Below are 25,962 nucleotides of genomic sequence, written 5' to 3'. Positions count from 1 at the left end.
CAGAAAAACAACCACATACAGCAACTTAAAAAAGTGCAGGTATTTTGGAAGACTGAATACAGTAGAAAAAGAAGACTCTGATAATACATTTGAACTTTCACAAAGAATGCAAATCACTTTAAATGCTGTGCACCCATTCATCAATATTGTATTTGTCAGTCTTGCCAGGTGTAGAAAACTGAACAGCGATGCAAAGTGTAAGTCATGGAGTTCAGTATCTGTATCAAGCAAGACACCACTGCACAACAGAGCGCTGTACTGAAATCCCCAGACTTCAGAGTGGGTCTCTATATTCTCCCTCTGCGTAAGAGATTGGCAATAAAAACACACACCTGAATTACAGAGCGAATATTCTGTTCCTAAAGGCCCACCTTTTCCCTTCCAGCATAGTTCTTTACAATAAAGTAAAAAAGACTTAATTGAATTAACTGGTTACAACAGCAAATTGAATGGATTAAAAACCTTCAAAGGCATTGAAAGACTATTTCCTGAAAGACAGGTAATTGCCTGCAGATAGTCACCACCTGTGTTCCAGATCTGGCTACATAACATCCATCTATTTTCTAACTGCTTCATCCAATTAGGATCACAGGAGAACTGCAGCTTGTCCCAGCAAGCAACAAGTGCATGGCAGGGTACACCCTGGACAGGACGCCAGGCCATCGTTGGGCACACACAGACATGGACACATCTAGACCAGGGCCAATTCTTCCAAAAGCCAATTACACTGCCAGTATTTCTTTGGACTGTGGGAGAAAACTGGAGCATCCAGAGAAGACACATGTGAACACAGGGAGAACATGCAAACTCCATGCAGATAGAACCCCAGGTCTGGAATTGAACCCAGGACCCCAGTGCTGCTAGGCAGAGATACTAACCACTACACCACCAAGCTGCCCTAGGTATACTGTCTAACATTCCCCTGTTATTTTTTTTTATTTTTGAAGCTGTTCAACTGTCAGCGGCCTTGCTTGCCTGAGCCTGTTGATGTCTGTGCTGTCAGGCTTGTTCTGTTTTTTTACTAGATTGCATCATCTGTCCCTGACCTAATTACCATACCATAGTGAGTGATTTTTTTCCGACTGCAAACAGAAATATAAAACAATGCCATCAATTACTAATTGCTGCTCCACGTAACGACAAGTTCCATAAAAACTGAGATTATTCCAAGCTCCAGCTTGTTTATGTATTCGTTTGGTCAATTTCAAGGTGACATCTTACAAAAAGCTCAAATGTCCATGCTACCTCTGCTACTGTACACAGCTGATACTTTGTTCCAAAACAAAGCAAAATCCTTTAAATCAACAAGGCGTGGCAGCTGCTTACATATGGTATTTAAGCTGGAAAACAGCCTGTGTTCACTAAGGTAGCAGCAGTATAGCATAGCAGCATAGTGGATCAACCTCTGGATACCAAAAGGCTGTGGGTTCGAGTCCGTGCCGCAGTCACTGCTGGTGCACCTTGAGTGAGGTACTTTACCCCAGTTGCTCCAGTCCTCCCAGCTGTATGAGTAGGGACCAGCATTGCTGGGGGTGATTCCTGCAACTGATTGGCATCCCCCTCACAAGCTCTTGTATGGATTAGCTTTTCACTTGTGTGAATATACTTCATGTGAAGGTTTACCACTGAGCTAAAAAGTATTCTACTTTATCTTTTTGCAAAGTTTTCAATACAACATATTATTAAGATAATTTCAGAACAGGGGTCATCTCAGTGCAGGGTACTATAATGACACTGTAGATCTTTAGATCTAGAAATGACTCCTTTCAAATCTAACTCATTTTCTTCTAACTCAGGGTTGCTGGGGATTCAGAACCTATCCCAACAAGCAAGGGGTGCAGCAAGGCAGGGTACGCCCCGGGAGGGGACACCAGTCTGTCACAGGAACACACACGCAGACACACACTCTCACCAGGGTCATTTTTTCCAGAAGCAAATTAACCTACCCGCATGTCTTTGGATTGTGGGAAGAAACTGGGGCACCGAGAGGTAACCCACAAAAAACAAAGGGAGAACACACAAACTCCAAATGTGCTGTGATCCTAAGACATTTCTATTTTATTTAACACTGAATCACTCTTGTCTGGAGGTACCTGTGCAGGGTTGCTCTGGTGATGTGGGGGGTGTCAGGGGGACGCTGGCGTTTGAGGGGTCTCTAGTCGCCCCTTGTGACCCAGATACTGTGGGAGCCTGGAACATGGGTAAGTCCCCCTGGGCAACAAGCACAAAGGCTGCTGGATACACCATCCGTACACCTCCTGCATGGATGAAATAAAAAAAGGATGAGATGTGACATTGTGGAAAAGAATGGTGCAAGCTTTTGCAATATTCCCTGCTCAAAACCAGACCAATTTAGTTGTGATATCCAGTCTTAAAGAGGTGCTTGGGAATCCGTACTTGTCATAATAAAAATTATCTTGTAGTTTGTGTTGTTCGTGGCATGCCTAACATTTTAGCACTTGTGATGATTCAGATCTACACAGCCCAGTATGCACATTCCACAAAATAAACAGAGCAATGGAGGGTTGTGAGAATCTAGAACAAGTTACCAGGCCTCACTTTCATAACTGATACTCTTTTAAGAAGGATGAGGTCATTGGATCAATTGCTTCCTAAATACCAAATGGACTAGAGGGACTGAATGGTTTCCTGTTGTTTGTAACCATTCTTATGTAATATACAGTATAGCGCCATCATTGTACTTCACCTACATATTATTCCACACTATGCACTCTCCTATATTGCCCTACTTCAGAAAAGACACCAGAACATCTGAAAGGCTTTGAAATGAGAGAACCAAATTAGACCCATTAAACTCTACAGTTCCCTAGTCTCGTACCCCAGACTTGTTTAACTGGTTGAACACCCCCAAGCATAAAATCCCCTTGAAACGCATCCTGGAAAAGGACAATGTAGAAAAGGCGACCACGGTCACCCCCAACCTGCGTATATTTGGGAGTTTCACCTTTTCCAAACATCTCCATGTCCACAAGGAGAAGATGCTCCACAAAGACAGAAGCCCTGAAACGGTGCTGAACTGAAACTCCTGGAACTGTGAGGCAGTAGTTCTACACATCATATCACCTGACATTACCGTGTCTTTACAGTTTTTTTCCTGGCCCACCTAAAGCTTTCTTTGTTATGTAAAATCCAGACAAATAAATGATATAGTCTGGCCAACTTGATTTGGTGAAAGGAACATAAGACTATAATTATTAAATTTGGTTGTTAAATAATTATGTAAAAAATAAATACTACTACTAGTAGGAATTCATACTACTCCTTGTGGATTTAGTGATATTATCTTAATAAGTTAGTAGTTTAGGCAAAGGCACAACATAAATTACAAAAGTCAATAAACCAAGGTCAGAAAGTCAATGAGGCGATTGAAATCTGCTCTAAATCTTGCCTCCTAGCTACAGTAAACTTCCCTGGTCATACTGCTCACAATCCTCAAGAGTGATTTCATCTGGCGATTATATCCATTGACAAGAGGTCTCTCAGACATTGATTTCGCCACACGTCCAGTAAGAAAGCAATTTAAAGGCCGTGGGTCCTAGGATTTTGCTATGTTTTTTGCTTTGCTTGATGGACGCATCTGATCAAATGCTGTTTGGGGATGAAGGGAGCAAGTTACTGACCAACAATGACTTCCACGGCCACATGGCTGTCGTTGTCATAGCCCGGCTCTGCGTCCTCTCGCTCGCTCTCCCTCTTCCTCAGCACCATGGGGTAGAAGTAACACCACTCCTCCATCAGCTTGCGGACCGCGGGATCGGACATCTTGTAGGCCTGGCCTGTGAGAGTCCCGTTCAGCCCATATGGGCTCAGGATCACTGCGGATAAAGCAGACACACGGAGTCAGGAAAAGTCATTCCTAATGCAAGAAGTTGTATATGGCTAATAAAGCGATCTCATCCGATCAGAATTTGTGGTAACTGGTACAAACAACTGCAACTGTAAATTATCTCCTTGCAGCTGAAGCGCAACCACATTTCCTTGTGTTTCTGCGACACCGCTTTTCGGCACGCCTCTGGCCATGGTGCACCCAGGCCAGGGCCCTCTGAGCAGGCTGGGTGCTCTCACCTTGGAAGGGGGAGGAGGAGGTCTGGGCGAGGGCGATGTGGTCCTCATTGATGCGGTAGGCCGGCTGGTGCCTAGCGATCTCCACGCTGGTGCACACGTTACTCTCCCCATGGAGGAAGAACGTGAAAGCGCAGGAGAGGTGCTCGCTTGGGGAAGAGGAAAGAAAGAGGCCGACAAGGTGAATGGAAAGGGAATGAAGTGACTTCGCCTGCGTTGTTCAAACTTTCCTTCACAACTGTACATCTTTTTTTTACTCTCTCTATGTGTGGCTGTTCTTTGTTTATTTTTTTGCGGGCGCGCGAATGAAGTTTGAGAAAGAAACTGCTTTTAAAAAGGCTCGAAAAAGCCGATGAGAACATTGAGCAGGGGGACTGGATCAGTGCAGCCCCATCCAGACCGCTTGGCACTGCAATAATGGGGCTTAGCGCTGCACTCGCTCGTTTCCCTTCTGCTGCTCCTGGCCACCACACTTCAAAGAGCCCTCAGAAGCTATTTGATCTGAAACACTAGTCTGAAAACAGCCTAAGCAGAGGGAAAACAAAACTATGCAGAATGATAGAAAATGCACATGGAGGAGCATGAAAGATTCAGAAAAAGAAGTCCATGCGATACCCATCCCGCAGTGCACACCACCTAAACCCCCCTGTTCTATGACCTGTCTCAATTACTGAACCCCCACTGAAGAGCTAACTCAAATTTCTGTCTGGGTCACTGCAGCACCATCCAGTCACTACATCCCATACTTAACATTTTAAAACACGTCGTTCTGCAAAACACCCCTCGCAAGGGTGGCTCAAACACTAGCACTGTACACGATTCTCTTTTATTTTTTTGCACAGATTTTCGAGAACGACAGACATTCGGAGGCCACCCATCCCTGCAGAGGGAGCTGTACGCCCAACACAAAGAGCTCTGTGTTAGTGTTACATAAACATTCCTGGCGCTCAGCGGCGCACGGCTAAAACCCCAGCACGCGATCCACAGACGCGCACCGCCTCGCTCGGCGCCGTGTCGCGGTATAGATCTGGACCCTCACGGGAGATTCCCGCAACCTGTATTGGAATTATTGAAATGCCCAGGAGCAAATATGTTTCCCAATCCCGCTCTCACCCCTCCCTCACCACCCCCCTCCAAAAGCTGCAAAAAAAATACAGTATGAGCATCTATTAATAGAAAAGCTCCAGCCTCAAGGGAATCATTTTCATGCAGAGCTGAGGGCCAGCCCACTACAGCAGATTGAGGCTGCGAGTGCATCTTCCTCCCATCATACAGCTTTGGTCATAAACAAGATGAGTGTGAGTTTCCAGCCCTGTTGTTAAGGGCTTAGTTTGAAAGGAATGCTTTGTTGTCTATAGGGCAGTGAATTAATGCCTAACAGATTAAACTTTTGCACCGCCGTTGAATGGGTCGTTTGCCACTTATATAGCTCCAATAAATGTTTGCTGCCAGCGGGAAGTCGAGCTTACATTTGCCTTTACTTTGATTGTTTTTTGTCTTTTGGTTCGTGCACATGTTTTAAATATTGTTGAGTGCAGATAATCGCGACATTCACATGTAAATGTCAGCGTACGTATTAGCACCTTTAAACTGAGGAGAAAAAATACATTTCAGCATTGTATTAAGTTTTTTAACACTAATTTCTGTAAGTGTACTTATTTGTTGACTTAATCGTAGTAAGCAGTAGTTAAGGTATTCTAGTGGATTAATTAAAAATACAAGTTTCCAAAATTTAGGCTAATACTGAGCATGAGAACTGCTGTGGGAAATTCCAAATTTCATTTACTTTTTTTTACTGTTCTGTTCTACTGAGATTATTACAAATTAAAATGCATAGCCAATAGCCATACCTAGTTAAATCAAACCACTTACATAGGAGTGCTAGTATATACTGTGAAACAAAATGACAAAATCAGTAGGTGAACAGAAGTGATCTGAAAAACAAAAACTTTTTAAGGGACTTCGGATAAAAAGTAACACAATTCATCTTCCCTGTTTCAAAAACAGAGCATACCCTTTCCAGAAATGTAGTAAGGCAGACAATAGTGAAAAAATGCATGACAAAACAATCTTTAAAATCTACTTTCGTCCTGCCTGACCTCTGTGTGACCCCATGGTGACCACTTCATGATCGTCCCAATGGCTATGACCAGCACTTTGCCTGTTGTTGCTGTAATGACTCACTGCAGGACATTGTTTTCACAATTCAGATTTTGTTCTCTAAAACCAGCCTCACTTTCCTGGGATTTATTTGACAATTACTTGAACTGGCACTCATTCTCCGGTATATAAAATATTAACTTCACTGTATCTCTAAATTCATCATCTTACGAATTCCAGGGTCATAGAAACAATGATAAAAAAGGGTCAAATCGCACAATCAGCCACCTGCTTCCATTTCTCTTTGCTGATCTGCATGACTTGAGTCAGCTGTTAATAAGCAGAACTTCAATGAGAATTTAGTTTTAAAGTCAATATCGGGCACTGTCAAGCCATGCTGATAGCATCCATTGATAAAGCACGACCGCATCCCTGTTGGAAAGCAGAAGAGAGGGAGCCTGGTGGATACTTTTATTTTGGAAGATACCACAATCTGGAGGAGCACTAACATTCCAAGAAAGAAAATACACTGAACCTATTTTTTTCCAAATAACATAATAACAAAGGAGAAAAACTGAAATTGCCATTCTCTGAGCTCAGAGACTGTGACCTATTTACCATTCGGTACACAAATATATACAGTGTTCCGTAAATGGCGTAATATCTAAAAACACTAAATAAAAGACTTTCAATGAAAAAGCAGGTGGGGCACTTGTCTACAGCTGAAGGAATTCTAGGTAGGAGAATCGTGGTGAATTATTCATTGTGGCACATTTCTGATTTCTCCACACTTAGCTGAGATCACAGCACAGCTTAATGGGCTGGTGCTCTGTGCAATTAATGCTTTTATGTTGAAATCAATCAAGAGACAGAGAGCAGCAGCTTGGTCCTTACACCGTCATTCCATTTGCGTTCCCCTGAGGGCAAGCACAGCCTGCCGTTAAAGGTGCAGCGATATTTACAGCTGTCATGAGAGCCGCAGCGTACAATCCCCAGAATCACAGGGGTGTAGCAACTATTTCTGATCAGACTTTCTGTGCTTTGTGGTTAGAAATTAAACATTTTTGCACAGAGTTCCCTTTCTGTCCAATATGAGTCCCCCACTCTGGCCTATCAGGAATTATCGATACAGTAGTTACGACATGCTGATGGGGTCGCACACTGTACATTGATGGTTAGTAAAAGACTGCATCGGAGACTTCGGAACAAAACACCGAAGGCGTATCTGCTTTGTTATGGCTGTCGGCTGAGACGTGAAAGCTCCATCTGAGAACCTGCTGTGCAGTTTGGAGGCTTCGCATGGAGAGGCATGTGGTAGAAAACCCCTGCACTTCTTTGCAACTGCACTGTAGACCGAGGATTCACCCTGCTTTGCTTTTGTCCAAAGGCAACTGCCAGAACCCCAGCCCCCTTGAGCCTCACTTTCACGAGGAGAGGAAAGAGAGGAGAGGCTGGTTTCTTTTAGCAGTGTTCTGGACAAAACACACAACATTAAGCCACATTGAACAGACAGAACTTTCAGGTCAGTATGTCCTTTAAAATCAAAACTGCACCTCCCCGTGTAGATATCTCAGGAATCTCTAACACGGGCCAAGCTCTTAGGGTTCCCCCTCAAACAGTAAACTGAACCAGTGACCTTTGAAAAATTGATACTATAAACTACTTCAAGGCACTGGATTGAAAAAAAAAACAATATCCCCTTTCCATTTTTTTTGGAGTTTTGTGTACTTTTAATTCTGGTCTTGTCTCACTACTAGAGAATATCACCCTAATTTGAACACACTCTCCCAAATCAATAATGATAATAATGATAATGTTTCTTTATTAGCCCTATACAATTTCTTGCATTAGGAATGCATCTTTTCGCAAGCCAGTACAGTTACAGCTGCTGCTACCGGGCAAAACTGAATGTAAAGCAAATATATGGCAACACCCCCTGACTTCCTACCTAATCAAATAATCCAAGAATCAAAATAAAAAATATTCTGAACCAGATTTAAAGGGCAAATGTTTGAAGTGGAAATTTAAACATAAGAAAAGGTTATAAATGATCTCATTCAGACGCTTCTTGAAAGAAGCCAGCATATAGGCTTCAGCAACATGAATCAATAACATATATATACACATTATAAATCATTAATTGCACCATGCAATTATTTTACAACAAATGGGAAAAGGAAAAGGCTATTTCATCTGAATCATTGCACTGCACTGCACTGCACTGATTTTGCAGAACAGTTCCCAAAGTTAAAACCACTATTTACAACTTGTACTGTTAAGAGTTATTTCATTAACTTAATCTCCAGCAGCAGTCAGCTTGCATGCCCCAGTAAGTGTTACAAACTCACATCAGCAACAGAAGGTAGAGGAGGAACTGTGTAAACAGGTTGAATAGCACAAAATCGCCATGCCCACTGTCGACCATATCTAGCAGCGCTGGACGCTATATTGCATTTCAGTTACAGCAGCACAATACAAATGCAGCTCATCTGGGAGACAGCAAAGGGCTGAGTGAAGTCCCTTGGAAGTGTTTCTGGGTGCGTTAACTTAAAGTGCACACGTTGAACACACAACGTGGCACAATTAGTGCGAAACTCCCGAGAAGTGGTCTGTCCTTCTCCACCACCCCCCCCAATTTTCTCCACTTCACTGAGGTAGCAACATGATGACCTTGCAATGTAGCCTGACACCCAGAGTCCGTTGCCAGGGAGACGGCTAATGTCTCAATGTCATTGGCTTCACTCCTGGCCAGAGATGAAGGGAAACAAAACGCATAGGCATACACACCCCGCACACACACACACCAAGACTGCTGTGCTGTGGCGTTATAAAAATAGCTGCATGCTCCCATCCTTCAACTGTCTTTTTAATGCTTAATTTATAGAAACAACCCCCTCTCCCTTCTTACTCTCTCTCCTGCACCCTCTCTCTCTCAGCAGACAAGCCACCTCTAAGTAAGACTGATGCAACCGGCAACCAACAAATACAAATTGCTTTCAGCAGCAAAACTAAAACTGAACTGCTACGGTTCAAGGTTAGGGGCCCTGGATGATTGAAATATTAATTTCATCCCTGCAGACTTGGGGTGCAGGTCCTCATTATGTTCTCGCGTTTAAGCACCGATGAGTGAAATCAAACATCCCCAAAACGTCTGCTGGTGTAAGCTACAGTATGTAATGGTAATTTGGCTCAGAGGTTTGGAAGGGCAGAAAATCAACATGTGGGAAACAGACCCCCTCCATTAAAACGTCTATAGGAAAATATGCGCACCCTCATCCCAGAGAACCATGAGCTGATTTGCCATTGTATCCAGGACCTGGGTAGGTTGATTGATGGCTACGTTGGGACAGAATCTTCTATTTGAGTGGAATGGGAGGGCGAATTTTTTTTTATCCGTATTCAAAGTAATTTTTCATTATATCTTTCCAGTATAATCCACTATGGACCTTCACCATGTGGTAAAGTCCAAAGTGGATTATACTGGACCTTAATGCCATGGCACTGGGAAAGGGGGGTTTGAAGATACCCTGGGGGACCCAGTCCTGCCCCGGCCCCAGTTGTACTCACCTGGCTGTGCTCTTACCATACTGGAAATCAATAACACAGCTCAAACGCAGACTACAACCACCTGGACAGCAGGACTCTACAGCTGCAGAGCTCCTCTTGAGCTACAGAGGAGCCCCTGACAAGCACTGTTTTACAATTCACAGCCAGCCCATGGACTTTTGTTCAAAGAGAATAAACACATCGCACTACCATTTATAACCCCACAGCATGCCTCGAGTCTCCTATGAAGTTGAAACCAATTTAGAAATTGGTGGCCTGATTACAAATCTAGTCAGAAAAATGCCTGGAAGTAGTGAAGAAACGTGATAGGTTTATGTAATTAGCAGATATGCTAATGTTGGACACTCGGCATCGCTCACAGAGTTGATGATGTTTTAATGCATTTTGAACATGCTTTGACGCCGATATAGTTCAACAAGCAAAAAATGGGGATTCCTGATCAGTGCAGTTCAGCAAAGGTGATTAGTAGTGTGTACGTACTGTACATATTTGCCTTTTGTGTATGAGGATCCTGACATGGTAAAAAAAAGCAGAATGTAAAAGGCTGCCTGTACTCTCCCCTGCTTCTCTCCCCAGAGCTGCCTTCTCAATAATTCACTGACTCGCTCTCACACTCTCACAGTAGGGAGGGGCATGGACTGACAGCGCGCGCAGACAAAGCTGTCAAACCGCGGAGAATCGAGTGGGCTCACTCGTCTCTGCCTCCACACTCAGTCGGAGTGGCAAAACCTGCAGTAAGAGCCCCCCGCCGCCCTCCCCCCACCCTCACCCCCTCCAGAGTCTCCTCGCAGCTCGCAGCTCGCTAAATCACAGCTCGCTGGGAAATCCCTGTGAGCCCCAGCGCGATCATTAGTAAGGTAAACTCCCCTCCCATTGTTCTGAGGAAGGCTGCAATTTACACTACCCACCCAGGCGATGCTGTAACTCCATTGTACATGGGGACAGCGATCCCCTCCTCTTTCTGTAGCTGAGGGCTAGAGCACTGCCATTGACTCTCCCTCCCACTGTCACAGGCTGCTCTCACACTCCTACTTGTAACACACTCCTACACCCTGCCTGGCTGGCTGGTGTCATAGGCAGTGCTGTACACTCGCTCTCTCTCACCTTCAGGTATAACGCGCAGCTCAGAACGCTGTTAACACAGCAACCACTCCCCCCCACCGCTCCACCAACCATCTCTCAGACTCCACAGTAAAAGGCTATGATCTACTTTTATTCCCATGCTCTCAGGCTCTCATATGATAAAAGGCTGCTACGGTCCGCTGTGCCTCTCCGATGTAATTTATGCTTCCCCATCAGTCCCTGACTCTCCATCTCCAACAATCTGTTATAAAAACGTAAAGGCTAGCTTGCGCCCTCGTATTCCCTCCTCTCTCAGGCTCTTGGCTGTACTGCAACACTGTGATCCATTTCCATCTCCTTGGTGCATGAGAGAGGGCTGAGAGATTGTTCCCCATCCCTCACTCTCTGCTGAAGCACAGACAAAGGGTTTCTCACCCTCAGCGGCTCTGGCATCACACAAGATTACCATTCCCTCTCCCTCTCTCCAGGAATGCCTCTTTTGGAATTCAAGGCAGCTTCACTTCCCTATTCTCTCCATCTCAGGCTCTCAAGGCACTAGGATTACACTAGATTACACTAGCTAGATTACACTACTCTATACAGTACGCTATTTTGTAAGGGTCCCACTTTCATAGTCTGAGATCTAAAAAAATCACTGCTTTGTCTCCTTACTCAATTTTTCGTTCCTCTCCCACCAGACCCCAGACAAAGATAAAATACACTCACTGGACAAAATATTAGGAACTCCAAACACATAATGTGCTTTGCTTCTACAAGCAAAAAGTACAAGTTCCACAGCACATACATGTACCGTGTGCACTCATCTCTCGATTTACAAACATAATTTGTTCCTCAAAAATGGTTCATAAGGTGAGAATTTGTAAACAGAAAACAAAATTCCCATTAGGCCTTGTGATTCATACTGGCGGTTTAGAAAATCACCTGGTCTTCCTTGTTTTTATCCTATTCTTGGTAACTACTGTACTTACCCTAGTATAGTAGTTACCAAGAGAAATACAGATAAAATGTGTAACAATTCTAACAACACAGATGTATGAAGGACCTCTGCTGTGGAAGTTCATGATATGAAGATGAAGTATTCTATTTGACTATGAAAGATGCATCTTCATTGTACAGGAATTCTGTTAGTAACCAAAAACAACAGGCAGAAAAAAAGCATCCTTCATTTAAGCAAAAATAGGTTTATAAAGTGAAATTCAATCTGACTGGGAGTTACCAACATCTCGCCCATTAAATCATGGTCAGTTAGACTGCCTCTGTCATTACAGCCAATGAAACTGCAAATTTAATCAAGCCCACCCAAAATATGGAAAACTCTCCATTTTAATGAGCTGTCCACTCATCATTCCAACAATTTCAGGCCCCGGGATTTTCAGTTATCACTGTAATTACTAGTCAGAGCACAATGACATTAACGGTTGTATCTGTCGACTCCCTACCTGTTGTTGAGGTTCTTTTCCTCGGGCTCATATGGCTTGACAAACCATTTCCCAATGCGCACAAAGTCCTTGTCCATCAAGCACCTGTGAAAAGAAGCCCGTTTGGCGACATGAGTTAATTAGGAAGCAGATTCCTTCACATCGCAATGCCTGTGAGGAGGATGAGAACACAACTCATCATCAGGAGTCTTCCTACACCAAAGCTGTAGGACACTTCTCATGCAGGATGGCTTCCAAACCTTTTTAATCCAATGTGACGCTCGCGCCAATTTTGTTTCCCTGTTGATGAAGCATACTTGCGTTTCAGAACTACTATACTGACACACAAAAAAATACTCAAATCTTTTGTATTTAAATTAATCAAATTCAAATATTTTAAAAACACATATTTTAAACACCCACCCATAGGTTTAGAGGGCGGCGAAGGTGGCATCTCTGCCAGGTGCGTCAGTTTTCAGGATGTATTGGTAGGTTATTTGGCATCTGGGAAAACTGGCCCTAATGTGAGTGTGTGCATGTCCCTGTCTTGTTTGCCCTGTGATGGACTAGTGTCCAATCCAGCGTGTATCTATTGTTTGCCAGGATAGGCTTCTGTTCCCCCGCAATCCAGTATTGGAAAAGCGATTAGAAAATGGATGGATAAATACATTTTTCAGTATGAACCATGGTTCACAATTTATAATGTTACACATTGTCTTAACAACACTTTATAATAATGTAATGTTTCTTTATTAGCCCTATGCAATGTCTTGCATTAGGAATTAGTCTTTACGCATATCCTAGCTTTTTTCCATGGAGACACAGACAGGGAGAGAAGCTTGGGGTCAGAGCGCAGGGTCTGCCATTGTACGGCGCCCCTGGAGCAGTTGGGGTTAAGGGCCTTGCTCAGGGGCCCAACGGAGTAGGATTCCTCTGCCGGCCGCAGGATTTGAACCGGCAACCTTCCAGTCACAGGTGAAGATCCTTAGCCACAGAGCCACCGCTCAGCCCTACTCTACTCCGCCCTACTCTACTTTAACATAATCCTTACATTGTTGACAGACAGACTTGATCTGCCTCAAGACAGATAACTGTAGGATATGTTTCTCTTCCTGTGCAGTTGCAACCAGTTTGTTTCTAGGTAATCTAGTTCTTTCATGTTGATGGTAGTAGTGAGTTTTTCCAAAGATGTTCTAATTGAATAGAATAGGAGAAAAGGCAGTACACATTACGACATTGACACTAAAATTGTGTCATTGTAATCCCAGTAATGTGCAATCTTGCATTGTCCTGCAAGACCTGGGAAGAAACTACAGTGTGAATCTCTCTCACCCCCTTCAACTCAAAACCACTGCTAACATTACGACAGCAATATTAACAATAACAGCAATTATGAAAAAAGATGAACGCTTTTTGTGATATTTAAAAGTCTGGCGATATTGTTGATTGTAAGTACTTCTTTGATAAAAGTATTTAAATTGTTAATACCGAAGCAACAGTTAAGCTTATTGTCAAAAGGACAGCAATGAAGTGCTCAGATCTGAGAGGGTTGTCTTATTTTAGCACTAGTGGGATAGGAGCATTTAATCTTCTGTCTTTACCTTCCCTGACTTTGAACACAATTTATTTTGTTTGTGGTAGAACATTATTATTGTTACAAACAAGAGGAGGCCATTCTGTGAATAAAGCTTGGTGTTAGGTAACTGAGCCAACAATTTAAGCTGGTTAGTCCCTTCAACAACATGACTGGGTAGCATGGTCCAGTCTCGCAACCTTTTGTGGGAAAAGAGATTCTTCCTCTCAGTTACCATTTGTATTTTTATGTAGATTAGACAGTATTTGTGACCTCAGGGTCATGTTTCACTGATGATTTTGAAGAAGTCCATTTTGAAGTTTATGAAGGCTCCCTTGTAGTTGCCTGTTCACAACTAAAAAACAGTTAAATTATTTTATCCTAGCAGGGTAGAACATTTCTTTGAGGCCAGGAATGTATTTGGTCATTTTTTGGACTGATTACAAAGCTGCAAAATCTTTTTTTGGAACATGTGACCCAAATTGTACACAGTAGTCTAAATGAGGTTTTACTAGTTCTGTAGTTTCATCTAATAAAAAACTTCTTTCAACAAAGCTATTTTTAATAAACAATAAATCTAATCTTTAATTACATTATGTTATTCCACATTCACAGACAATTGCTGGTGGTTTGCTGTGGACTGGTTCTGATTCCCAATGCATGTCCAGAGTAGGGCTTTTTTAGTGCAGTGCTCTGCTCTCAGTGGGTTTGTAAAGTGCAGGTCATTTCCAAATCTAAATGTTAAAAGACTGCATTTGTTTTAAAAGGTGATTAACATTTCATATACCTAATGTTGTGTTTTGCAACACAGGTTAAAATAAGAAAACTGACAAGAAGATGCATTATTTTATTACAGGAGATTCTAGTATGTGTGCATTATCTACAATAGAAACAAGGACAAAGCCTACATAAACAGTAATAAAGGGTCAGCAATCATTTATTTACCATGATGCATCTCCGCAACTAGAGAATCATGTCTCTAGTCCAGTTGAGTGGCTGACAGGACCTACAACTACATCACAAAAACAAACTCCTTTTTAATAGTCAGGTGATCCTGACAGCCATTAATATACCAGGGCAGATCTCTCCCAGATGGTGACCTTCTTTTTCCTCATTGGCTGCATGCTAATACTCACTGCTGCTAGTCCTGACTTCTCTACCAGCTCAGACTCACAGCTTTGTGAGCTAATATGATGTGAAGAGCTTAGAGGGAACCCCCATAGCACAAGTGCAGGATACCTTGAGGGAAAGTGAGGAAAAACTCAAATAGGAAAGCTGACACTTCCAGATTGACTTGCAGGAATGGAAAAACCGTTGGCCCTAGGACATCACGACGTTTCACTGAGCAGTAAGGCTGCCCTCAATCGGCACCGATGAGATTCCTCTTCACACATCTGCCAGCTAGCTTGAACATCAACAGGTCAACATATCGCTCACTACTACACACACTGTCTTCAGTTCAATCTGTCAAGGTCAATTGACTCAGTTGTTCTGTGGACCACACAAGACAGTGGTTTTATCTCTTAGCTGACATCAGCCCTGCACTGCCTCCTAGTATGCAGATCAATTTCAAGATGGCAAGCTCCAGTCATTCCACTGAAGTGCATGTTATTTCTACCTGGAATTTCTTGTGCAGTAGCTACAGCCGACTGAAAACAATTACAGATGGATCAGATGAACGTGACAGTCCTGGGACAGTGTAACAACCCTCTTTCTTCCAGAACTTATTGTCTAAGTTAGAACATTAGTGTCCAGAACTAATTTTCCTGCATCCAGGAACATTTCCTACTTTCTCTTTTCTGCCGACAGCAGAAGCAGAACACCTTGTTCTTGAGACCACTTCTCTCACAGATAGGCCGCCTACAAACATGCTGACAGCAACCAAGATATCTTTTCCCAGGCAGGATCTGGTCCCATCTTTCACTGTTCTAACATTAATTAAAATGTAGTCTTTCTGATTAGAATGTGTACAGATTCTTAACTCAAAAACAAACACTGTGCGCCTGGAGTATTTGTGAAATCACACAGTATGTTGTTATTCCTAGAAACAGTACTACTACTCAATAAATAAACATATCTGCTTACTCTTCAAATAAAACATTCTGTATGTGCATAATGAGCTACTGATATAAAACCTAGACCTTTGTGTGGTCATCATGCATCAGTATAGGTTCTACAGTGCATGTGTCATTCATTCAATGAGGGACAATGGGTTGACAATCAGCTTCAAAATCTATAAAATTGTTTTTCTAAAGATACATCCATCCAATTCTAACTTCTTTATCCAACAGGAGGTCACAGGGGACCCAGAGCCTATCCTGGCAAGCCTAAAGGCACATATTATGATGATATACTGAGAAGGTATTAAATAAATTAAAATGGGAACCAAAGGCATGTGCTAAGTTGATGTATTCATCGTTCCCATCAAATTGTAATTTATTTTATGGCACTCTACGAATGATCATATTGAATAAAATTCTTTAAACATCAAATGGATCATAATAAGTATTATGAGCATAAGCACTTAAAAAACACACACTGGGACAAGTTCGTCCTTTTGTACCCCGTCCGTCTCTTTTTAACTTTCTCTGGGAATCGACGTTCTCTTTCGTTTGGACCTTGATTTTTAATTAGCTTTCTAAATAACCAAGACATCGCTCAGAAAATCTGTGACAGTAAAGAGGAAAGAGCTAATGAAATAACATCCTTGAAACGAATCTTTAATCCCCCTATCCCTGCTAAGTGGCTCATTATTTTGGTAGAATGTTTCCTATGGCCCTCGCGCGGCTGTCAGGGAGCCTTGTAAGCCGGCTTACCTCTCAAGCAGGTTGTGGATTGCCTTGAAGAGTAGTGTCCTGCATTCATACGACAGCCCGCTCTCCCATAGGCCTTCCTCCGCCACTGAAACACACAGAGCAGCACAGCTTTCATCAGCAGAGCTCATGGCAACCGCAGCAGCCCTCCACAGACGTGCAGGGACTTCCACCCCTCTTGGATCCCACTCAGGATTGCTCTCCAGACAGTACAAGGCACAGTGCAAGTCTGTAAGCAAGGCAGGCCACTTCCGGTCACCTGCCCTGCTTTCCAAGGCGAGATACTGGTTTTGTGGGGCTGCCAGCACACGTTCCCCTTTCAGGCAGCTCAGATGAAGATAAGGGAAAAGTGGGAGAAAATAACAAATCATTCTAAATTTGAAAAAGGCTAGATGAAAATATAGAAACCAAAAAAGAAACAGTATTTATTACACACTGCTGCTGGATGACCACATTGAGCCCGCAACGTCAAGTGTTGTCTGAACATACTCACTCAGGGACTATAGCTATTTGATCCAGGGATGTTGTCTGAAAGACTTGATTGAGCCAGCCTGGGACACTCGTACCAGACATCCACCATTTGTTTCTAAAAGTGCTTCCTAATCTCACTCTTAATTTACCGCCTCTTAATTTCTGTGTCCCCGGGTCCTCATTTCATTGATCTTGAATTTCACTTTTCTGAAGTAACCCATTGGATTAATTTAGTCCAATACCTTTTAGGACTTTGGTCACCCCCTGGTTGAAGCCCTGAAGCTCGATTGATAAATTCCCTCTATGCGCTTTGAAAAATCCCACTGAATAATATGTTCAATTCATATGAAAGAGAGCAACGTTGTTTCATAGTCCCTCCTAACACAGATCTGCTGGTAGAGGTGTCTAACAGTGTTTTCTGTTTCATCCAAGATCATGGTTTCTTTATATAATTTAATGAACTGAGCTGAAGAGTTCAAGGATTCTTCCAGGCTTCAGCCTGGAGTTTATGTGCACTGCACCTTCAATAAAGGTATCTTTTATATCATCAACAGTACCTGGGAATAATAGGTTAAGTATGTTCACTTAAGCATATAATTACATCAATTCAGCTATTCAAACAGAAGAAGGCTGCCAGGATCCTACTGCCCCTGATGACGAGAGATTGACAGTGGGAACCTGCTCTTCTGATTACTGCCTCCCCAACAATCAAATTAATTCCTCAGTTTTGTTGTGTCAAAAGCAGCTCTTCTCAGCTGCAGACAAGGCTGTCATTTCAAAACATTGTGCAACGGCAGATCAAAATAATAAACTCTTTTTCTCCGTATCCTTTAATATTCCGGGAGCCGGGCAAGTCCCACTAAAACTGGGTGGACAGGAGGGGTATTTATTCATGAGCAGATAGTCCATGGAAACTCATAGCATTTCAGGTAAGTATCTACAGCACAACAGCAAGAGTTCTCTTTTCCCAGTCACAATTTCTCCTCCATACTGTAGTGAATGAAAAGCTCCATATTTACTTGCCAGAATTCCCTAGTAACCATGGCAACGTTCTCTGCAAGAACACATCCCCCCACCTCCCCCATTCCCCACCCCCCTCCCTTCTCTTCCAGCTTCAGGGCTCAGACAGGAAAGTCTAGTCCAGCCAGATATTGTACTGGGAAGACGTATCCATGAGCAGAATGCCAAGAAAATCCATCTCATTAGTCTGTCCTTCATATTTTTTAATCCCATCTACATGCTGGCTTTTCCGCAGCAAGGATGGGCTGGCACTCCTCTTCACCAGCACTTGAGAGACCACCTCCACAAACTGTGACCTCACTTGTACCTTGTGAAGGTTTCCCACTTGGCAGAGATGACTCACCAAACTCTGGCTTCGTTGTCCAGATCTCTGCATCGCAAAGTCCAGCCCCCCGGACCTCTGGGAAAATGAGTTCTCCCTTTCCTAGCTGGTCAGAGAAGGCTGTGTTTACAGCTGGAATTCAGAGGAGGCCCTGAAACTGATGTATCGATATTGTAGATATTCTTCCTACTATTTCTTCCTACTATTTTCATCTTCTTCTCACATTTTACTCATTCCATTTCTAGAAAATCATTTTCCTTTCTCCAGAAAACTCTTGCTTAGATGTGTGTTTGCCCACACTTTGAGGAAGTGTCTCATGTATCCCATGGTTCAGTCAATGAGGAACTTTTAAATGTAATTTTATTAGTCATACTAGCTATTGATGTTAGCACTTAGATTATTATTTTTTACAGTAACTAGTGAAATCCATTCCATTTAAAATTGCTTTTATAATACACTCAGTGAAGTGAACTACTGATATGTGACAAAGATTTAAACCTCTCAAATGGACAGTCTTTTAAGAAACTAATTACCTTCCCCTGTTACAGCACTTAGCCCTTCAGCTTTGAAGAACCTTTAACTCAAAACAGTTAGCATGAAAAAAATTTATTTGACTCGTGAGTTAGGCTCAGCTGAGCAAATAAATGTATCTCTTGGCTGATATAATTGCTACTCAGAATCTGAAGATCATGCTGTCTACTGTGTTTTTTAAAAAATAATGGTTTAATCGTTTAAGAGTTGGAACTTTATAAAGGCTTTGTCTTCTAAGATGCATACAGATTTCAGATTATAATGTTAACATAACAGTCAACTGAATATTATGTAATTCCATTGGTATGCGATTATACTGTATTTGCTCCAAGCTAAGAAGTACAGAGGCAAACCAAATTGATGCTTATCTTAGACACAAATCTTGATTGTTTTCCAGGGCACTTCACTAATGTGCAAAATGTGACTTGTTCTTAAGCACATGCCTTTTCTATTCGGTGCAGTTTGCTTTTTACTTTCTTACATGTGAAGTTATTTCAGTTCTTTGTTTTACAGAGCGCTTGCAAAAGCTGGGCACTTCAGTTCTTCCTGACCCCATTAAATTTGGGTGAAAGAAAATCTAACCAGGCTAATCAAACTTTGAAAGGCTTGGGAAAACAAGTGGCAGGAAATACTTGATGGCACTGGCTGCAACCGTGACTGACCCATTCGAGCGGACTGGTGTGTCAAGAGATAGACCAGGTAAATTATCCACTTACAAGCTGGGAGTCTGGTAGAAAGTGGCAAGAATCTGGTTAGACACACGTGCCTTGGGGTGGACAAGTATGAGGGTGTCGCTAATGGCGTGTTGCTGCAGAGTTGTGTGCAAGCCACACTAGAGGACAGGTTCTTCCTTCGGGAAAGTAGCAAACCCTAAATAGCCATGTGTACATGATGACACTCCTACACCCAGCATATTTCAGTGTGGAAGCTTGCTCTCCTGTTTTTGAGAAAGCAGGAAAGCACAGAATGACACAGTGGCACCTCTTCTGAGCCTCTGTGAAGTTCCAGAACTTGATAAACCTAGAGACCTCACTGATCCTCTCTCACAGACACCAACACACGAAGGGAATCGTTGCAACGACCACAACCCCTTCCATACGGTCGGACGCTGCACAAGAAAACTAAAACCAGAAAAAGCACATGCGGCCACACTGTCATGCTTCTGTTTAGAGCAGCTCCTGCAACTTGTAACAAAATGGTTCGTGATGGTTGATCAGTAACCAGGTGAGACGTTCCCAATGGCTGTATTCCTCTGCTTGAGTGCGCATGGGAGACAGGCTTGATGGCCCAGCTGGTGGCAAAGCGGGTCAAGACAAGCCAGTCGGAGTCTTTAGACTTTTTTCGGGAAAACTCCTTGATGAGTCAATACATGCACCTTGGGAAGGACAATTTATGACACAGAGGCATGAACTGTACTGAGGGAGAGCTGTGCAGCTCCTGGTTGCATCTATTCCCTTTTAAAAACCAGCTACAGCGAATTTGGAAAAACACCCCTTCATACTTCTATCTGGACCCCACCACGCCTTCTTTAATGTGCTTTTACGTTTAACTTACTTCTTCAACATAAACAATGGCATTGACAACAGTTCTGTAGGACTAGGGGTGACTTAGACCTTGGAACAGTGTTGCAGTTTTTAAACGTGAGGTAGTTTGGGTATTATTTTCTACTGCATTTCCAATTACTGTCTGCTATGATGTATGAATTCTGCTGTATTTGCTAAAACATGTGCTTGCTTTTAGCAGCATTAAAAGGTGTAGCTGAAATGATTCAGCTGCCTGCCTGACCCTCAGGCTACAATTCATAATGTAGCAGTTCTACAGGTGTAGGTCTGAGGCTACTGCCTATTCATTTTACACACCAGGCTGCTTCTCTGTTTTCCATATCTTCCAACACCTCTCCAGCTATTTAGTTTACAATTTGGGTCAACTGGTTTCTAAGCCTGGACTACACAGGTACCAGGCTACATTAAATTAGTTCATAGAGCTATCACCCTACCAAACATTTACAAAGCACATCTACTGGGATAAAGCAATTTTTAATACAGGCCCCTGCCTCACCCCTCAAAGGGCTTTATGGAAAATGATTATACAAGCAATAGCAAATTTGCTGGTGAGCTCACTCCACACCAGAGTTAGGTCAATACAAGAATAATTCCCTTAGAGGTATTTCAGAAACCTGTTCTCTCCTCTTCCCAAATCAAGCTTCATTCTTATTCTCAGAATTCACACACCTACAGTAACTAGCACTGTTGCCCCTAGGGATAAGCCCAGTGTAGCATAAGATATCAATATCTAACACAAATAAAATTAGCAGGAGAGATTGAATTCATCTGACCGTGTGGTTATAATTTTTGATAACTCGTGTACAACATACCAAATTAGTATGTAAATCAGCCCTAAGCACTGGAAACTTGTCACAGTACACATTCAATATGAATTATTCTGTGGACTCTGAAGAGTGTCAGGTGTGTAGGGAGAAGTCAGAGCACAACTCAGGGAAGTATTGGTGTAAATTCGTTTTAGTGTCTATTCTGCTCTAAAATAGCATCCTTGTCAAGGGATTTTTATACAGTAATTCAATTCATGTGTGTGGATGAATGTGGGATTACAGGACTGTTCTGACATGCCAACAAGTAAGAATCTCATGATCCAGGTCAGGAGATATGGATGACCTAATGTAAACCCACCCACATTTCTGAGTGTCAGTGTCAAAACGTTCTTCCAGAGAGAGGCATCAGAACCTCAACCACAAACTATCCATTGCCGTTACTTTGCACAGTCAGAATAGAACTTGAACCGGATCATAATTTTTCATGATGGACATTTTTTTTATTCACACCCTGTGAGGCCACCTTTAATATTCAGAAGCTGTCGAAGTGTTAAAGATACAATTTCCAATGCCTCGTGCAACATCGTGGAAAGACTGGAGCTCCTAACGTCCAACTTACTGTACATGGTCTACTGCTATACTCTACAGACAAAGATAATAATTGTAATATAAAAAAACAACATGGACACTTTCACTCCCACCTCACTGCCTAAAGGAAAAATAGAATCATTTTTATATGTGCTCAGTACAGTGGAGGCAGCCAACAAAGAAGATGATCTGTAACATAAAAATGATCCTACTTTTATAATCACAATCAAGATGCCCCTAGAGTTTTAAATCTTAGCTGAAAATTTGGTTTAACACACCTAACCGGTAAGCTGCCTAGAAAACTAATATAAGAACCCATCTTTTATAGGTGAAAGGTAAAAAGTGATATTCTTATTCATCAAAACAGCCCAGCCTCTGTATTATATTTAAGCTGGTGAGTGGTTATTTCGGGAATGCAAAACATGTTATTTGTTTCTTTAAATTCCAGGATTTCTCACTTATGCAGCACAAACTGATAAGCAACTTAGAAGAAAGAAATCTGGGTCCTAAAACAATGGTTTGTGAGGTGGAATGTTCTTGTTTTAGTTCAATAACAGTTTTCCACAACTCCACATGAACCAGAAAACAAAATAACATCACAAAGGGGAAAGTGCATATTTTACAAGGCAATAATGACAAGCAGTGTGAAGGAGATTAAGGTTTAAGACCAATCCAGTACAGAAAACTTTATATATGGTAAGGGAGTATTATGAACCGACAAATTTCAACATTGTTTAATATTTGAAATACAAAATGACATCCTAGCTGTATAGATCTGAATCTGTATATGCATGACTTCAGAAAAGACAGGCTTTTAATATTGACCTCTACTGGAGTGTCGCAAATAGAAGAAAAAGGGTGCAAAACAATTAAAACTTTGCACACCCAGTGGCTGTGTGCATATGTGTGAGAGATGCAGCAGAGAGGCAAGAGACTCTGTGTGTGAGATTATGGCTCTTTGGCCCCCTGATTTCATGAACATACAGCCTGCCTGTAGCTTGAAAGTGCTTTTCAGCTGCCATTCACAAGCTGGCATTGCAGCCCAAATGCAAATGAGCTGTGACAGAACTGGGTCATGGCCCTTGGAGTAAAGCGCTGCCTCTCCAGTCTCCTCTTATTGTCATCCAGCGCTCCCAGACAGGTTGCAGTGAGGTCCACTGAACAGTAGGAGGAGCTCATGCTGACTGGAACTGGAAAATTGGCAGAAACGACTAATCATTTTTTTAGGGCTTTCAAAAAGAGTGAGGGACAAGGAGGTGGAGGGGATTGTGTGCTATGTTTCTTTAAAGGTAAACATCAAGATAACATCCACACAGCCTTGCCCTCCTCCAAACCAAATCTCTCCCAAAAGAACGAAATGTAGGAGCGTTAACAGATGCCACCAGAAACATTCAGAACCAAACCATGAGGAGAAATGAACGGGAAAAAAAAGAGCCTCACCCTGTCTGTGGGTGCACAACAGGACTTGTGCCTTCCCACACTCTTCAATACGATAAGCAGAAATCCCCCAATTCTCCAGTCAATGTGTCACCCCCTTGAGAATAATATATTCTGTTTCAGATGAACATACTAAACACAAAAACATCTTGCAACTCGAAAGGGAGGTCAGCAAAGAATTTGTGGCTATGCGATATTCACAAAGAGAGGCACTCTTTATACACATACAGGAAAAGTCCACAAATGGAAAAATCTAACTAGCCTAGTTACCTAGTTTGCTAGAAATTGATTGACTGGGATAGCTCAAGAAACAGTTTAACGAGATTTTGTTCAGTGCTATCAGTTAAGCAGAACAGGCTGAATATCACTCTCCAAATTATTCCCAAAATAATGTATTTTAGAATATTTGAGTTCTTATAGTGAAAAATGTTGCAAGTACAGCACTGCAACAAATATTTTCAAAAAGCCACAGTCACCAGCCTGACTGGGAATGGGAAACACCACCCGACGATGAAATATTGACGTGATGCCTACAATGCAAGCTTTTACCACACAGAGGCCTTAGACTGCATCCCCAAAGCATGACAAGCCCCAGAGTGATCTCAGGGGCATACAGTACAAAGTGATGAATGGAGGTTAAACATACCAGTAACAGAATAATAAAGAATATAAATAGTCTGAAGTTGTGTAGAGGGCATTAATATAATATTAATATTAATTCAAAATAATAATAAGAATTATTGATAAAATATACAATATTATAGATGCATTCTGATATATTGTTGTACATCAGGCTCTGGTCTGTGTACCACTGTGAGAACGAAGGAAATTTATACACACGTTGCCTGATTGGTACCCACGACATGTTCAATTGATTCCTGTTGCTAATAATGATCTCCTGGTTAGTAATGCAAGTCAACAGCTTGCCCAGAGTGAGTAGCTGCTGTCCCTTCAAGCTACGGAAAATGATTCTCTACAGTCACATGCCAGCACATATAACACAGGAGGCCCGTCAGAATGCAGTAGGTGTGCATCCAATGATACAGAAGCTTTGTGAATTTGGAGCACAGTCTCTGCCTATCTTGGTGTTTCATTTGGACTTTAGGGGAAAAAAAACAAGTAATTGTCCATTGTCAGCCTCCTCGCTTGTTAGGAGCAGCTTTGGGATCATCAATAGCATGCAATGTAAATGAATCCAAACTTGTGTAGAGCGATGTGCATCAATCATGCTGCCACGAACCATCACCTCCTACAAAGGGATAGTGCCAACAGATCAAAGTGCCATTTCTGTGTGTAATCCAGCACTGATGAAAGGCACCATTCCTATTCCTGGCCTTTTCCCTGGCCATGAGACAACTGGCAACCAGCCCCTCACCTTTGCCATAGCTGTGCCACTCTGGCCCTGCCTCTGCACAGTAATTCAAGCGATGTGGAGTGGGGGGGAGGAGGGGGAGACAAATTGTAAATGAACTGCATCTGATACTGTTTTGTCTGGCTGTTAAGTATAGAGCGCGGCACTGATGAGATGCAAACCTGCAATTCACTACAGAACAAACAGCTTAATTCCCCAGAAAAATGGCTCTTGGCGCTCGTCCAGCAACAACAGCAGCGGTGGCGGCGGCAACAGCAGCATCCGTCAAGCCTTGAAATCCGCCACTTCGCTTTTAATTTCAAACTGGAATTAACAAGGGATTTCATTTCGGCTTTCCAGACACCTTTTGATGGCTCAGCACACTGTGTCAGCAGCGAGAGAGTCTCGAGTAGCTGCTAGCCCTTCTCATTCAGATCCCAGCTCCAGGCTCTAGAGATATGCCTTATTATATTGCTAAAAAAAAACATATATACTGTATAACCAATTATATAAGTAATAGTATGCATAACACTCACACCTTTACATGTAAGTCACAGCATGCCAAAGATTTTTAAATGAACCAATTAATGAGGTCTTTCTGGATGACTAAAGCTGGAAGCAGAAATCCTCCATCTGCAGCAGCAGACAAAGGAATCAGCATCCCGTATTTAAAGCAATGCTGCTCGCTGATTTATTAGGGTTAATAAATCTAGCGTGTTGAACTGTGCTTGCTTGTCAAGGATATCGCTTTGAAATTTAGTGCTCACACTTGTCTGAAGACTTGGCAGGGGGAAGATTCGGTGCACTCCCTCAGTTTAGAGCCAGGGTGCCAGCATTTTCAGGAATGTGCACTGTCCAGCGTCTGCCAGTTACCACCCACAATGCCCCAGCAATCAGCCATTCTTTAAAACTGATCAAGGCGGGGAGAAACTGCTCGAGGGCAAAAGCTCATTAATACCTGGCCTGGCCTCTGCTCTGCCTGAGGGCATGTTGGTGGGTTTTGCTGATGGGAACTATACCACCTAGGGAAGCAGACCTAGACCTTCGTTTTCATTAAAAAAAAAACGAGCTAGATATCATCCAATATGCATCTGCTGCCCCTGCATTTCCCTTTACTTGCCTCCTTCATTTATGATAAGGGTGTATTCTCCCACAAATTCTATAAGTTAGCCTCATTTTTGTGGTGTAATCTTACCTTTTGAACTTTTGAAGTGCTTACAAGTATGGTGTAGTCAATGCCGCAAAAACGTGCCATACTCAATATCCTTTGCAACCC

The 25,962-nt window shown here is 42.5% G+C and overlaps 1 protein-coding gene across 3 annotated transcripts in view; it reads right to left on the bottom strand.

Annotated features, from left to right (window-relative positions):
• The window catches only part of LOC148641747 (mediator of RNA polymerase II transcription subunit 13-like), a 91,205-nt gene that overhangs the window by 25,805 nt on the left and 39,438 nt on the right, over positions 1-25,962 (bottom strand). For all 3 annotated transcript variants that reach the window (XM_088618531.1, XM_088618534.1, XM_088618533.1), the window contains 5 exons: positions 16,641-16,725; positions 12,273-12,356; positions 4,087-4,232; positions 3,642-3,836; positions 2,094-2,258 (listed from right to left, as the gene is read on the bottom strand). In XM_088618531.1, the coding sequence (XP_088474657.1) occupies positions 2,094-2,258; positions 3,642-3,836; positions 4,087-4,232; positions 12,273-12,356; positions 16,641-16,725 (675 nt within the window). The remainder of the gene's footprint in view (positions 1-2,093; positions 2,259-3,641; positions 3,837-4,086; positions 4,233-12,272; positions 12,357-16,640; positions 16,726-25,962) is intronic.

Source organism: Lepisosteus platostomus, chromosome 24 (genome assembly GCF_059453375.1).
Source record: "Lepisosteus platostomus isolate fLepPlt1 chromosome 24, fLepPlt1.hap1, whole genome shotgun sequence".
In the NCBI taxonomy this organism is placed as follows: Eukaryota; Metazoa; Chordata; class Actinopteri; order Semionotiformes; family Lepisosteidae; genus Lepisosteus; species Lepisosteus platostomus.
The sequence above is the reverse complement of the archived record's forward strand: the minus strand, read 5'-3'. Positions and strand labels throughout refer to the sequence as shown.